The 16257-nt window shown below is 35.9% G+C and overlaps 1 protein-coding gene across 3 annotated transcripts in view; it reads right to left on the bottom strand.

Moving 5' to 3' along the window:
* LOC105482612 (adaptor protein, phosphotyrosine interacting with PH domain and leucine zipper 1) overlaps positions 1–16257 on the bottom strand; it is a 44035-nt gene that overhangs the window by 3176 nt on the left and 24602 nt on the right. For all 3 annotated transcript variants that reach the window (XM_011742827.2, XM_011742833.2, XM_011742828.3), the window contains 9 exons: positions 15693–15735; positions 14327–14383; positions 10732–10826; positions 10353–10535; positions 8692–8744; positions 7791–7965; positions 7657–7693; positions 6948–7094; positions 377–427 (listed from right to left, as the gene is read on the bottom strand). In XM_011742827.2, the coding sequence (XP_011741129.2) occupies positions 377–427; positions 6948–7094; positions 7657–7693; positions 7791–7965; positions 8692–8744; positions 10353–10535; positions 10732–10826; positions 14327–14383; positions 15693–15735 (841 nt within the window). The remainder of the gene's footprint in view (positions 1–376; positions 428–6947; positions 7095–7656; positions 7694–7790; positions 7966–8691; positions 8745–10352; positions 10536–10731; positions 10827–14326; positions 14384–15692; positions 15736–16257) is intronic.

Raw genomic sequence — 16257 nt, 5'->3', positions numbered from 1 at the left:
AGAGCTAATACACTATTTTAGTTAACATTCTTGGAAAATCACGCATCTTGGATTTTTTTTTTTTTTTTTTTTGAGATAGATAGAGTCTCGCTCTGTTGCCCAGGCTGGAGTACAGTGGTGTGATCTCAACTCACTGCAACCTCCACCTCCCGGGTTCAAGTCATTTTCATGCCTCAGACCTCTTCAGTAGCTGGGATTACAGGTGCACGACACCACAGTCAACTAATTTTTGTATTTTTAGTAGACACGGGGTTTCACCATGTTGGCCAGGCTAGTCTCGAACTCCTGACCTCAAGTGATCTGCCCGCCTCAGCCTCCCAATGTGCTGTGATTACAGACATGAGCCACTGTGCCCAGCCACATCTTGGATTCTTACCAGTTCAGCATGCAAAGCTATCTGTTTTGCCAGTCCAACAGAATCACATATCTAAAAAGGGAAAAAGTATGAAAAATTCAGGCAGTTCTCACAACAAAGCAAAAATGTCAAGTATCCAAATAACTGATGTAACTAGTTTTATAATGAATCCTAATACATTGCTTCAAGCAAAAGCATATTTAAGAATGCTCAAGCCCCAAAACCAAGGCTTTGTATGTTTTCCTTGAAGTCTATAGGCTTCCACTGCTGACACTCACCTTCATATACCCCATTTCTTGTTATGTCAAATTCATTACTGTCATAGTTAGGCCTACAAGGAAGATGCACACAGCTGCTAATGCTATTCTAAGCTGAAGACATCTGAAAATGGCTGGTTTTGGGAATATATTCCATTCCCAGCATAAATTAGAGGCTAAAATATTGCACCAACTATCAGTGGCAGGGAAAACATGAGTCTGTAGAGTCAGAAGGCCCAACCCATCAGCTTGGCTCTCTTCAGAGATGCTTTGCTCAAGCAGCACAGTCAGCCTACGCAAAATTTGGGAGTTTTTTCCAAAAATCTTAGAATTATATAAGAATTGTATTTATACAAAAAACTACAAAACACTGATGAAAGAGACTGCAGACACAAACAAAAAAACATCCCATGCTCATGGATCAGAATAATACAGCTAAAATAACCATATTGCCCAAAGCAATCTATAGGTTCAATACAAATAGCCAAAGCAATCTTAAACAAAAAGAACAAAGCTGGAGGCATCACATTACCTAACTTCAAAATATATTACAAGGCTACAGTAAGCAAAACAGCAGAGGATTGTTATAAAAATAAGACATATGACCAATGGAACAGAACGGAGAACCCAGGAACAAAGCCACATGTTTACAGCCAACTGATCGTCAACAAAGCTGACAAAGAACTTTCACTAGGGAAGGGATATCCTCTTCAATAAATGGTTCTGGCAAGATTGGAAAGCCACATGTAGAAGAATGAAACCAGACCCTTCCCTCTCACCATATACAAAAATCAACTCAAAATACACTAAAGACTTAAACATAAGACCCAACACTATAAAAATACTAGAAGAAATTATGAGGATCAGAGCAGAAATAAATGAATCTGACATGAAGAAAACAATACAAAAGATCAACATAACAAAAAGTTGGTTTTTTTGAAAAGATAAACAAAACTGACATTTAGCCAGACGAAGAAAAAGAAGACTCAAGTAAATAAAATTGGAGATTAAAAAGGAGACACTACAATTGATACTGCATAAATTCAAAGGATCATTGGTGGCTACTATGAGCAACTACATGCTAATAAATTGGAAAATCGAGAAGAAATGGATAAATTCCTGGACAAATATAACCTAAAAACTGAACCACGAAGAAATCCAAAACCCGAACAGTCCAATAACAAGTAACAAGATCCAAACCATAATAAAAAGTCTCCTGATAATGAAAAGCCCAGGACCCGATGGCTTTACTGCTGAATTCTACCAAACATTTAAAGAACTAATACCAATCTTACCCAAAATGTTACAAAAAATAGAGAAGGGAATTCTTCCAAACTCATTCTATAAGGCCAGTATTACCTGATACCAAAATCAGACAAAGACAAATCAAAAAAAGAAAACTACATGCCAATATATCTCATGAATATTGACGCAAAAATCCTCAACAAAATACTAGCAAACCAAATGCAACAACCCATTAAAAAGATCATTTATCATGACCAAGTGGGATTTATCCCAGGGATGTAAAGATAGTTCAACATATGCAAATCAATCAATATGCTACATCATATCAACAGAATAAAGGACAAAAACTATTTAATCAATTACTGCTGAAAATGCATTTGATAAAATTCAACATCCCTTCATGATTAAAAACCCTAAAAAACACTTGGTATAGAAGGAATATAGCTCAACATAATAAAAGCCATATATGACAGACTTACAGCTAGTATCATACTGAATGGGGAAAAACCAAAAGCTTTTCCACCTTATAGATGGAAGATGAGTAATCAGACAAGAGAGAAAAAAGGCATCCAAATTGGAAAGGAAGAAGTCAAACTATCCTTGTTTGCAGATGGTATGATGATCTTATACTTAGAAAAACTTAGACTCCACCAAAAAACTATTAGAACTGATGAATTCAGTAAAGCTTCAGAATACAAAATCAACATACTACATAGTAGCATTTCTATATGCCAACAGTGAACAATCTGCAAAAGAAATAAAGTAATCTCACTTACAACAGCCATAGATAAAATTAAACACCTAGGAGTTAACCCAAGAAGTGAAAGATCTCTATAATGAAAACTACAAGCTGGGCGCAGTGGCTCATGCCGGTAATCCCAGCACTTTGGGAGGCCCAGGCAGGTGGATCACTTGAGGCCAGGAGTTTGAGACCAGCCTGGCCAATATGGTGAAACCCCTTCTCTACTAAAAATATTAGCCAGGCATGGTGGCACACACCTGTAATCCCAGCTACTTGGGAGGCTCAGGCATGAGAATTGCTTCAACCTGGAAGGCAGACGTTGCAGTGAGCCAAGATTATGCAACTGCACACTCCAGCCTGGGCAATAGAGTGAGACTCTGTCTCAAAAAAAAAAAAAAAAAAACTATAAAACCCTGATGAAAGAAACTGAAGAGGACACCAAAAATGGAAACATATTCCATGTTCATGGATTGGAAGAATCAATATTGTTAAAATGTCCATACTACCCAAAGCAATCTACAGATTCAATGCAATCCCTATCAAAAAAACCAATGATGTTCTTCACAGAAATAGAAAAATATAATCTGAAAATGTATATGGAATCATAAAAGATTCAGAATAGCCAAAAGCTATTCTGAGCAAAAATAACAAAACTAGAGAAATCACATTACGTGACTTCAAATTACAATACTACAGAGCTGTAGTAACCAAAACGGCATGGTACTGGCAAAAAAAAAAAAAAAAAAAAAAAAAAACAGACACATAGAGCAATGCAACAGAATAGAAAATCCAGAAACAAATCCATACAACTACAGTGAACTCATTTTTGACAAAGGTGCCAAGAATACACATTGGGGGAAAGACAGTCCCTTCAATAAAGACTGGATATCCATATGCAGAAGAATAAAACTAGACCCCTATCTCTCACCATATAAAAAAATCTAATCAAAATGGATTAAAACCTTAAATCTAAGACCCCAAACTATGAAACTACTACACGAAAATATTGGGGAAACTCTCCAGGACATCAGTCTGGGCAAAAATTTCTTCAGTAATACCCCACAAGCACAGGCAACTAAAGCAAAAATGGACAAATGGGATCTCATCAAGTTAAAAAGCTTCTGCACTGCAAAGGAAACAATCAACAAAGTGAAGAAACAAGTCACAGAATGGGAGAAAATATTTGTAAACTACTCATCTGACAAGGGATTAATAACCAGAATATACAAAGAGCTCAAACAACTCTATAGGAAAAAACTTAATCTGATTTAAAACTGGACAAAAGATTTGAATAGACATTTTTCAAAAGAAGACGTACAAATGGCAAACAGGCATATGAAAAGGTCCTCGACATCACTGATCATCAGAGAAATGCAAATCAAAACTACAATGTATTATCTCACCCCAGTTAAAATGGCTTATTATAGCAAAAAGGCAGTAACAAATGCTGGGAAGCATGTGGAGAAAAGGGAACCCTTGTACACTGTTGGTGGGAATGTAAATTAGTATAACCACTATGGAGAAAACTCAGAGGTTCCTTAAAAAAGTAAAAATAGAGTTACCATATGATCCAGCAATCCCACTGCTGGGTATATACCTAAAAAAATGAAATCAATATATTGAAGGGACATCTGCACTCCCATGTTTGTTGCAGCTCTGTTCACAATAGCCACAATTTGGAAGCAACCTAAGTGTCCATCAACAGATGAATGGATAAAGAAAATGTACACATACACAATGGAGTACTATTCAGCCAGAAAAAAGGAATGAGATTCTGTCATTTGAATGGATGATATATGGATAAAGAAAATGTGGTACTTACATACAATGGAGTACTATTCAGCAATAAAAAAGAATGAGATTCTGTCATGTGCAACAAGATATATGGAACATGGAGGTCATTATGTTAAGCAAAACAAGCCAGGCACAGAAAGACAAATGTTGCATGTTTTCACTTATTTGTGGGATCTAAAAATCAAAACAATTGAACCCATGGAGCCAGAGAGTAGAAGGATGGTTACCAGAGGCTGAGAAGGGTAGTGTGGGGATGCGGGGTGGGAGGATGGTTAATGATAAAAAAAAAAAAAAAAAGATAGAATGAATAAAACCTGGTATTTGATAAAACAGGAGGACTATGGTCAATAATAACTGTACATTTAAAAATAACTAAAAGAGTATAATTGGATTGTTTCTAATACAAATGATAAATGCTTAAGGGAATGAATACTCAATTTTCCATGATGTGGTTATTATGCATTGCATGCACGTAGCAAAATATTTCATGTACTGCATAAATATATACACCTGGCTGGGCGAGGTGGCTCACATCTGTAATCCCAGCACTTTGGGAGGCCGAGGCAGGCAGATCACCTGAGGTCGGGAGTTTGAGACCAGCCTGACCAACATGGAAAAACCCTGTCTCTACTAAAAATACAAAATTAGCTGGGCGTGGTAGTACATGCCTATAGTCCCAGCTACTCAGGAAGCTGAAGCAGGAGAATCGCTTTAACCTGGGGGGTGCGGAGGTTGCAATGAGCCAAGATTGCACCATTGCACTCCAGCCCGGGCAACAGAGCAAGACTCCATCTTAAAAAAAAAAAAAAAAAAAAGTGCATACACACACACACACCCCTTGTACCCACAAAAATCAAAAAGAAAAAAAAAAGATCATCCTACTTTCACCATTTTAGCTCTTAGTCTCTTGAGAAACTTTGTTAGTATGATATTCTCAATAACTGTTCTATTAAAGGTTTTTTTTCCAGCTAGGTGTGGCAGCTCACGCCTGTAATCCCAGCACTTTGGGAGGCCGAGGCAGGTGGATCACTTGAGGTCAGGAGTTCAAGACCAGCCTGGTCAACATGGTGAAATCCTGTCTCTACTAAAAAAATTAGCTAGGCATGGTGGCAGACACCTGTAGTCCCAGCTACTCGGGAGGCTGAGGTAGGAGAATCACTTTGATCCGGGAGGTGGAGGTTGCAGTGAGCCAAGATTGTGCCACTGCACTCCAGCCTGGGCAACAGAGCGAGAGTTCATCTCAAAAATAAATAAATTAATAAAATAAAGGTTATTTTCCATAGGAAAAAAAATACTAGAAGAAAACGAAGGGAAAACTCCTGCACATTGGTCTCGGCAAAGATTTTATGCCTAAGACCTCAAAAGTATAGGCAATAAAAATAGACAAATGGGGCTTAAACTAAAAAGTGTCTGCACAGCCAAAGAAATAACAGAGTAAAGAGACAACCTGTTGAATCGGAGAAATTATTTGCAAACTGTTCATCCAACTGGGGACTAATATCCAGAATATACAACGAACTCAACAGGGAAAAAAATAATCCCATTTAAAAGTATGCAGAGGATATGAATATGTACTTCTTAAAGGACATAAAAACAGGCAACAGGTATATGAAAATTGCTCAACATCACTATTCATTAGAGAAATCCAAATCAAAATGACAATGAGTCATTCTTACCCTAGTCAGAATGGCTATAACTAAAAAGACAAAAAATAATAGATGTTGGTGAAATGCAGAAAAAAGGGGAACTCATACACTGTTGGTGGGAACATAAACTAGTACAACCACTATGGAAAACAGTATGGAGATCTCTCGAAAACTAAAAATAGAACTACCATTCGATCCAACAATCCCACCACTGGGTATCTACCCAAAATTAAAGAAATCTGTATCAAAAGGATACCTGCATTCACATGTTTACAGTAGCACTATTCACAATAGCAAAGATGTTAAATCAATCTAAATGTTCATTAACAGATAAATGAATAAAGAAAATGTGGTACATATACACAATGGAGTACTATTCAGCCATAAAAAGAATGAAATCATGTCATTTGCAGCAACATGGATGGAACTAGAGGTCATTATCTTACGTGAAATAAGCCAGGAACAAAAAGACAAATATCACATGTTCTCACTTGTATGTGGGAGCCAAAAAATTGATCACATGGAGGCAGAGAGTGGAATGATAGATAAGAGACTTGGAAGGCTGAGTGATGAGGAAAGGGGAGGATGAAGAAAAGTGGATTAAAGGGTACAACCATAAATTACGATAGAAGGAATATATTTAATATCTGACAGCAGAGTAGGGTGACTATACTTAACAAAAATGTATTGTACTTGGGTGATGGACACCCTAAATACCCTGACTTGCTTACTGTACATTCTATACATGTAACAAAATTCACATGTACCTCATAAATTTGTATTAATTGTAAAGAATTCAATCAGTAATTACTAAGTAATTTAATTAGTAAGAATTTAATAATTATTAAATCTTAGTAAGAATCACTTAGTAAGTAGTTATGACAGAGATATTCCGCAAAGCCATGTACCTTTTCCCCCTCATTGTTTGACTCGAATATATAGCAGACTGATGACAGATTACTTTCACTTCTCCCACTTGATGTCCGAAGAACAAATCCAAAAAGGCGCTTATTTTCCTGGTGTGTAGCATACAAAACTACACAAGGTAATGGAAACTGCCACAGAAAACATCAGAAGCAAACATGAGATTTTACAAGTCATTACAGCAGCACTTGTGACAAACTCATAAGCTAAGTTCTAAAAATATAAATATTGTAATATATTAAAGCCAATTATTTTAACAGACTCGTAATGCAGAAACAAGTAATGTCATATTTGGTTTGAATTAACAAGCAGAAAAAGAGGTTGTTGAATATTACATTTATTTTACTAGTCATTAACACATTTTACAAAGTCAAAAAGAACTGTTAAAAAATTACAAAAAGAATTGTGTTAATTCTTTTAAGTTACATAAAATGTTCAATGATAATTCTTTTAAGTTACATAAAATGTTCAATGATAACACAATGATAAGAATTGTGTTAATTATTTTAAGTTACATAAACTGTTCAATGATAACTTTTTGGAGATGGCCACAGACTTAACTATAACAGCCAAAGACCAATCATAGCTGATCCTATCACACTTGAATATACAGGATTAGGATTATTATCAAATTGTAAAATGTGTATATATACAAAGGGACCTAAAACAAAGCTTAAATCATGTGGAACTCACCGTGAGCCTTGTAACTTGTGTCTGTGGATCAATTAACCTAAAATAATAATTTAAAAATTGGAAAACAAATTTTAATTAGGCTGAAATCATGTACATGTTTTTTCTACAGCTTTTTAAGGGAGGGTTTTACTTACTTTAAACAGTCACAAGTGACTAATAAATGCGATTCTGTCATCCGAAAGATGTTATGGATGGCCCGGGCAGCTAAGATTTGGCGCATAGTTTCATAAACAACATCTGGATGGTCATCTGATTTCACCTCCATTGAACCAAGGAATCGGACAATAAATAACTGATGAAGAATAGAATCTATAACAGAACAAGGTGTATTATATATTTTTAAATGCCATATTTCTTTTCCAAAAGAATAAAATACATTGCCTCCTTTTAGACTTTCCAGTGAAAAATTCAACAACTTAAGGGATACATTTCAAAATAACTCCTAACTACAGCATTCCAAGTTACAGGAAAATTAGGGTTTAAAATTCAAATAGCTAAAAGTAATGCTTCAACAATTGGTGGTTCTGAGGCCAGGCGTGGTGGTTGACACCTGTAATCCTAGCACTTTGGGAGGCTGAGGCAGGAGGATCCCTTGAGCCCAGGAGTTCGAGACCAGCCTAGGCAACATAGGGAGACCCTGTCTCTTAACACACACACACACACACACACACAACTGGTGGTTCTTACAGCATTTCTGTAAGTTTGGAATTAAAATGAATAGTTAGTGGTGGAAAAACAAAATTTATGCTCCAGTACCAGAAGTGAAACATCAGCTGTTAGGAAAAGCTTGAAAGGTATCTTAGGCACTGAGAATTTGACTATAAGGTCACAAGTGTGAGTCTATAGTTTTGTATGAATCACAACATCTTAAGTCAGATTAAGTTCTGTTGTTTCAAGTGTACTATAAGTAGAGGAAATTTTGAAGTAAAGATAACATGAAAACTGAGCTTAGCAGCAGAACAAATATAAACAATAAATTCTTCACAGTTTGCTGAGAAGCAGTTCTAAAATATGAATGCTGCACATCTGTGTTACCTTCAGTTTCAGATTTTATAATTCCCCCAGATTCTCCAAATGGATTTGTACGCCTAAAAAGTTCAGAAAAAAATATGAACAAATGATCAGTTACCATGAGCCACATAGAAGAATATAATCATTAAAACCAGAGTTAACATTGTAAAAAGAAAGCTCTAAAATGCCCCATCCTGTTAAGAAACACTATTGATCACTAAATTACTATGATGAAGGCCTCTGTTGTCACACATTAACTGATCAATGTTCATGCACTTTAGAAGACACAGATGAATTGGAAGTTTAGCCATACACAACAAAAAATCAACATAATAATAAACCATGTTGCAAAAGTTCTTGAATTTAAATAAACCAGCACAGAGGAACACTGATTTAACTGCAATCTTAGCTGCTTGAGAAAAATGCTAAGAATGTCCTGGAATTGTAAAAACTTCTTTTTAGGTTTTTACTTACTTCTGTAAGTATATGTTGCAAGTTAGCTATAATCTAGTTTAAACCTGTATTTCTCAAAGCACAAGTAACAATGCAAAAAGAAAAGTGAACTGGAGATGGAAGTTACCTTCCTCCTTAGTGTGCATGGCTTGTGGCACACCACAGTGAAGGAAGAAAAGTACAACTCAAAGTAGGTTTTGAAGGGCTGGGCATTGTGGCTCACACCTGTAATCTCAGCACTTTGGGAGGCCGAGGCAGGAGGACTGCTTGAGCCCTGGAGTTTGAGATCTGCTTGGGCAACACAGGAAGACCCCCTCTCTACCAAAGAAATTTAAAAATTAGTTGGGTGTGGTGGTGCACGCCTGTGGTCCCAGGTATTCAGGAGGGTGAGGCAGGAGGATCCCTTCAGCCCAGGAGGTCAAAGCTGCAGTGAGCTATGATCATGCCACTGCACTCCAGCCTGGGCAACAGAGTGAGACCCCGTCTCAAAACAAAACAAAATAGGTTTTGGAAGCAGAGAGCTAAGTGGTTCTAAAAAAACACTGACATTAAGATAACAGGAAATTAATATCTGTAGTATGTGTTCTATTACATCAAATGCTAAGTGTATTTCTGTGATGTGTAAATGACTTTTTGTGGGTCATAGCCATGTATATCCAAATTAATATATGATCAATTCATTAGGTGTCCATTCTACTTAATAAATGATTTGCCTTAAGTCATGTTTCCTTCAACCACAGCCAAGGAAAAATTTTAACTGCTTTGGTGAGAATATTCATTATATAAATAAAAGATGATTCATTAATAATTCATAATAGTGATAATGTTTTAGTAACTTCCTGAAGATTTCTTTTTCTGGTATAAGATAATATTTTCTAATAAACCCATATCACATGTATTATCCTCAAGAATTTTTAAAAAATTGTCATGACCTAAAGACAGGGCTATCAACTTTCTTCTGCAATTTTAAGAGCAAATATCCAAGAAGTAGACCTAATAAGCAATACAGAATTAAATATTTTGAAACTAAATTATCTTAACTCCTTAACTGAGACAGAAGACATAGAGGAAAAACCTGCATGGTTCTTCCCTAACTATCAGTATGTTACGTAATTAAAGAAAGTACAACATAGCTGATGTACATGATAAATAAGAGATGACTCTCAAATGTAGACAGCGGATTATAAGCCTTACAGACCACAGCACAATGTACCTGTGATGCTATCACCCACCTGCTTCCCTGGCCAAAGGCTTTTGCCTGGCCAGGCTGATCTTCACACACAGGAGAAATTATGTCAAACTGTATTGGGGTGTCTGGGGCAACAAGGGAATCTAGAGACAGGGCAGCCAAATTTGTAGACTCAGATCCTAAGGATCCTGAACTGCTGGTTCGAGCTGTCGGTGGCCGAGATTGTCTAAGCATAAAACAAGAAGGCATTCCATTTAATTTTCCCTTTTGGATATTAAATATTTAACAAACTATGAAAAAAGAAAACACAACATTATAAGTCAATGAGAAGTCTTATGTTTCAGTACAAACATAATCCCAGATCACAGATACTTTAAATAGCCCATATCCTTCTTTAAATAACTCACAGTGTGGTAACTTACCCTGCGGCTGGCCGCAGGCTCTCGTGCCTCTGCTGGAAAGATGGGGAAGGAGTGACAGCTTCCAGAGCTGACTGATTTACTCGTGCAGCAGTTTCCTATTTTAATTTTTTTTAAAAAGGACTAATATTAGTAAAGTAAGCAAACCAAAAGTTTGAATGTAACTCTGAATTGTTAGAATGCTTCTGGTTACACTTAAAATATAAATTAGAGCTACTAAAGTAGTTCTGTATTCCCTCGCCTTAATATTAGGGTACATAACTGATTTCCTCTTCCTATAACCTAGCAAAAAATCTGATTTTCTACTTATATGTAATTATTAGATATTGCTTTTTCTTTAATTTTTTAAAATTCCCTGCAAGTGTTGCACACTTTAAATTTTTAAAGAAAATATTGTTTTCTTTACATTTTTAACTACCAGATTTTTTTTATTAAAGTTTGTATTGCTAGCACACAGTCCAGTGCCTGGCACAATGGACAATCGATACATTTGTTGAATAAAGAAATTTAGAAGGAATAAGGAAATACTCACAAAATACGAGTATTTTATAACTATGCTGGTAAAGTTTTCACAATTTTCCAGAATATATTTATGCTCAGAAATATCTGTTTATTAATTTATAAAGTTGTCATATTTTCAGACCGAAAAATTGAAAATAAGAAAGCTTTTCATAGGAAATACTTTAGACTTTTATTTAAAATATTGACTGAATAAAAATGGTATTTAAATTAGAGATCTGTTTTAATCATGTACATATAGTTAACATTTCTGTATACTTAAAAAGAGTTAACATGGTAAATTTGTAGATTTTTTCACAATTTTTTAAATGGTCTTTTTTTGGGAGACAGGTTCTCTGCTGCCCAGGCTGGCGTGCAATGATTATGGCTCACTGCACCCTCGATCTCCTAGGCTTAAGCAGTCCTCCCCATCAGCCTCCTGAGTAGTTGGGACAACAGGCTCTACTCCATAAACATGGTCTTTAAATTAGAAAAAATAATAACAAAACAATTTTGCATTTCTGTGTCTTATTGTTAGCAAAATCACCAATACAATGCTACAAACTGATCAAAATTTCTATTCTCACAGATAAAATAATTCTGGATAACCTAAGAAATACTAACTAAAAATTAGTTCTGATAATTGGTAGGAAAAGACTATATAAGTATTACAAACTATTCAAATCCAAACACTGTATTTCCTAGATGATAAAATAAATCATTTAATTTGTATTTTAATGGTATTTTTTGTTGCTCCCAAATAACCTTACAAAAAGGAAAAGCTAGATTGGCAGGAGATCAAATTACTAAAAGCAAAAGGTTTCTCTATAGTTAACATGGATTTTCCGTAATTAAACTCATAATTATTATTTATTTTTTTTTTTTAGACAGAGTCTTGCTTTGTCACCCAGGCTGGAGTGCAGTGGCATGATCTCGGCTCACTGCAAGCTCCACCTCCCGGGTTCACGCCATTCTCCTGCCTCAGCCTCCTGAGTAGCTGGGACTACAGGTGCTCACCGTGACGCACGGCTAATTTTTTGCATTTTTAGTAGAGACGGGGTTTCACCGTGTTAGCCAGGATGGTCTCGATTTCCTGACCTCGTGATCCGCCCGCCTCGGCCTCCCAAATTGCTGGGATTACAGGTGTGAGCCACCACGCTTGGCCTAAACTCATAATTTATTGTATTAGACATAATTATAATACATTATATGTTACAGTATAATTACTAGTATTTTGGAGGTCATGAGATTTTGTTTCTACGGTTCAAAACTTCCTCCTAGGCATTTCTTAGCTGGCACCTCAAATTCATTAAGAAAAAAACAGAACTTTTCTTTCCCAAATTCCTCTTCTCTTCTCTTGGGTTTAAAACCTGGAAGTCATCTTTACCTTATTCATCTCTTTCATCCTTCATATCAATCAGTTACTAAACTAGTCTAGCCCTCCCATCTAATCCACCATTACATCAACAGCAGATTACAATTTAGAAGAGTGAGAGCCTCCCAAAGAAATCAGCCCTCCCAGCCTCAGCTGAAATCATCAGCCAGGAGTTGCCTGGACTCTCTCACAGCACAGACAGGCCCACCAACAGTGGCAGAGGTCAGACAGCTCCTGTCCTAGAGTCAAGTCCTTTTCCAACTATGCTGCGGTACCCACTTGACTCCTTCAAGGATTCTCTGTACCCCTGTGTTCTACCCGTATGTTTGGACTGCACCTATGGCTGTATCTACACTTCAGAGTTCATCTGGTTTGATATCCTTACTACACAAAGTATAATTTGCAAAACTGGGAATTCACGCTGTATCACCCCAGACATACTGAATCATATTATGCATTTTAACAAGACCCCTAAGTGACTTGTATGCACATTTCAGTTTTGTATTCTCTATGAAGAACCTTTAACTTGGCTGGGCATGGTGGCTCATGCCTGTAATCCCAGCACTTTGGGAGGCCAAGGCAGGTAGATCACCTGAAGTTGGAAGTTCGAGACCAGCCTGGCCAACATGGCAAAACGCTGTCTCTATTAAAAATATAAAAATTGGCTGGGCATGGTGGTGCAGGCCTGTAGTCCCAGCTACTCAAAAGGCTGAGGCAGGAGAATCGCTTGAACCTGGGAGGCGGAGGCTGCAGTGAGCTGAGATAGTGCCACTGCACTCCAGTCTGGGCGACACAGTAGGACTCTGTCTCCAAAAAAAAAAAAAACAAAAATCTTTAATTATACTACAGTTTCATAAATTTGCCATTTCTGCATTTGTACTTATTCTCTTATCTGCACTGTATCTTCTTTTCCTCAAAACACAAACAAATCCTACCCAACTCAAGTTTCCACCATTTCCACAGAGTTTTCTCTGAAGTCCTCACTGATCTTAATATTCTCAAAACTATTCTCAAAACTTAAGCCTTTAGTCATCACCATATGCTTTCAATTACATCCTGTTTTATCTGAAATGTTACTTAAAGTTTTAGTTTTGTCTCTCCATACAGATAGGCTCCTAGAGGGCAGAGGCCATGGCTCAATTTTCTTCTGTATTTCCTTTCTTCATGGTGCTCAACACAGAGTTAAATAGTCAACACCCAATAAATATTTGTTGGTTGACTGAGCTGAGTATCTTTTGAAATAATTTATTGTGCTAGGAAGACCATTCATTACATATATGGCACATTAAAGCTACTCATTCAGGCCAGGCGCAGTGGTTCACACCTATAATCCCAGCACTTTGGGAGGCCAAGATGGCCAGATCACCTGAGGACAGGAGTTTGAGACCAGGCTGGCCAACATGACCAAATCCTGTCTCTACTAAAAATACAAAAATTAGCTGGGTGTGGTGGCACACACCTGTAATCTCAGCTACTGGGGAGGCTGAGGCAGGAGAATCATTTGAACCTGGGAGGTGGAGACTGCAGTGAACAAAGATGAGGCCACTGCACTCCAGTCTGGGCAACAGGGCGAGACTCTGTCTCCAAAAAAAAAAAAAAAATCTACCCATTTAAGGCCAAATTAAAAAATTACAGAACTTGAAAAATTATGAATTAATAAAAACATGTAAGCCACAAAATTACTCAATTTTGTTAGATCTGGGTAACATAAAATAAAAATATTACCTCTGGATTTTCACTTAAGTATATTTGTTTAGATATGTTGTTTATTGTACAGATCCACTGCAAGAGAAAAAAATAGAAAAATATAATTAATAATTTTTTTCTACAAAGCTTCTCTTGTAAAGGCAAATGTTCAATACTCAACTGCAACAGATGTTTCATTAGAAGTAATCCATTTATCTTCCTTATAAGAAAACATTTCATAAAGAGGGTGCGTATAAATATATATAAAAGAACATTCAACATTTTCATTATTTAAATATATGAAAACATTCAGTAGATTTATATAAGAATCTCAAGTTTAATTCACATAAGAAAATAAAAAATACAGCAATCATGTTAAATTATGCTTAATAATCTATATTTATCTTTTTATATCACTTCCCCTCCTAATCCCCACCAAACAAGACGGTGTGAACTCAGGTATCATAAACACAAATGCAAAAAAAACTTAAAAGACAAATATATTCTTGGCGAATATATTTTACAAGCCTCCCTTCTGTCAAGTTTATAAATAATTAGCATAGAAAACAATCTCCACTCTACATCTTCTGCTTCACTCTCGAGGATTGAAGTGCCTGATGAGCCTCACTAATCTAAACAAATATTTTATTTGGTAAATTATGCAGAGAACAGAGACATTTGTGTGTGTTCCTCAGAGACCGAAAGCAAGTTTTAATATTACTCTTTTCCATAAGAAGTAAATAAAGGTAGATCTCTATAGCATTTCCAACTTTTATCTTTTACCAACACAATTATAATGCCAAATTAAAAGGCGAAAAATCAAGCTAAGATATATTTTCATGGAAGAATGTTTCTCAAGATAAAGGTTTGAAGCATCAATTATTGCTAATACCTTACCTTCCATATCTGATATAGTAGGAGTAAAAATGGAGTCAAAAAGAAAAGGCTCATGAGGAAGAACAGAGACTCCCAAATTTTTGTTTTTCTATCTTTCATTTCTCCAAGATTTTCAGCTTTAGTTGTTTCCTTGCCATGTCACATCTGCTGCCACTATGTTCTTAGTGCAGCAAATAGTGTCTCAAAGGATTGGTGAGAGAAGACAGTAAATTAAACTGTCACCTCATGATACTAACAGCCTGCCAGACAGCAACAGTCACAAGGTCATTTCTCAATCTGAGTCTTTAAAATAGCAGAGATGATCTCTAAGGTCCCTCCCTCTACAAAATTCTGTGAGAAACAAGAATATTGCTCAAGGACAATAGACCTTTACCAAAAAAAGAAAAAGAAAGATTTTTAATTAACTAGGATTTTCCAAAATTTCTACAATAAACATATTAATATATGTTTTGTCATCAGAGAAATATTTTTAAATGTCAATGAAGAAATGAACTAAGTAAAATCTTACCTCTTCATGATCTTTTTTACTCTCTGCTTGCAAAATTGAAGATCTGGAAGAGAAGAGACATTTGAGCCTCAACTGTTTAAAAAAGTATTTTCAACATAATCTGAGAGAACTTTTTAATCTTTAAAGGTAAAGGCATGTATAAAAACCAATCGGTATTAAAAGAACAAAAACAAAACACAACCAACAGTATCTTAGGAAAAGGAGACCACCAGAGATATCAGGATGCAGACTTTAACAACTCTGACTTTGGCTACCTATCCCAAGATGTACCAAAAAGGAAACAGGTGCTGATCCTTAGAAGACAGACCATGACAAAGTTACATTTCAGTGAAGGCAATACATTTCAACTTATCATATATATTTCCTATATATTATGAACTTATCATATATATTTCAAATATGCATCAATGATCCTAATAGCAAAAACTTTACTTCATTATTTCTCCTTTAATATTAAATCAAATATTTCAATGTTAATCATTAACATATCATTAATTCACTTTTCTATAGATATAATATTAGAGTTAGAGAAAATAATAATTTTTACTAATTTTGCATCACACCA

The sequence above is a fragment of the Macaca nemestrina genome, chromosome 2, assembly GCF_043159975.1.
Source record: "Macaca nemestrina isolate mMacNem1 chromosome 2, mMacNem.hap1, whole genome shotgun sequence".
Lineage (NCBI taxonomy): Eukaryota > Metazoa > Chordata > Mammalia > Primates > Cercopithecidae > Macaca > Macaca nemestrina.
Note: the sequence above shows the minus strand (reverse complement) of the source record. Positions and strands in the feature narration are given on the sequence as shown.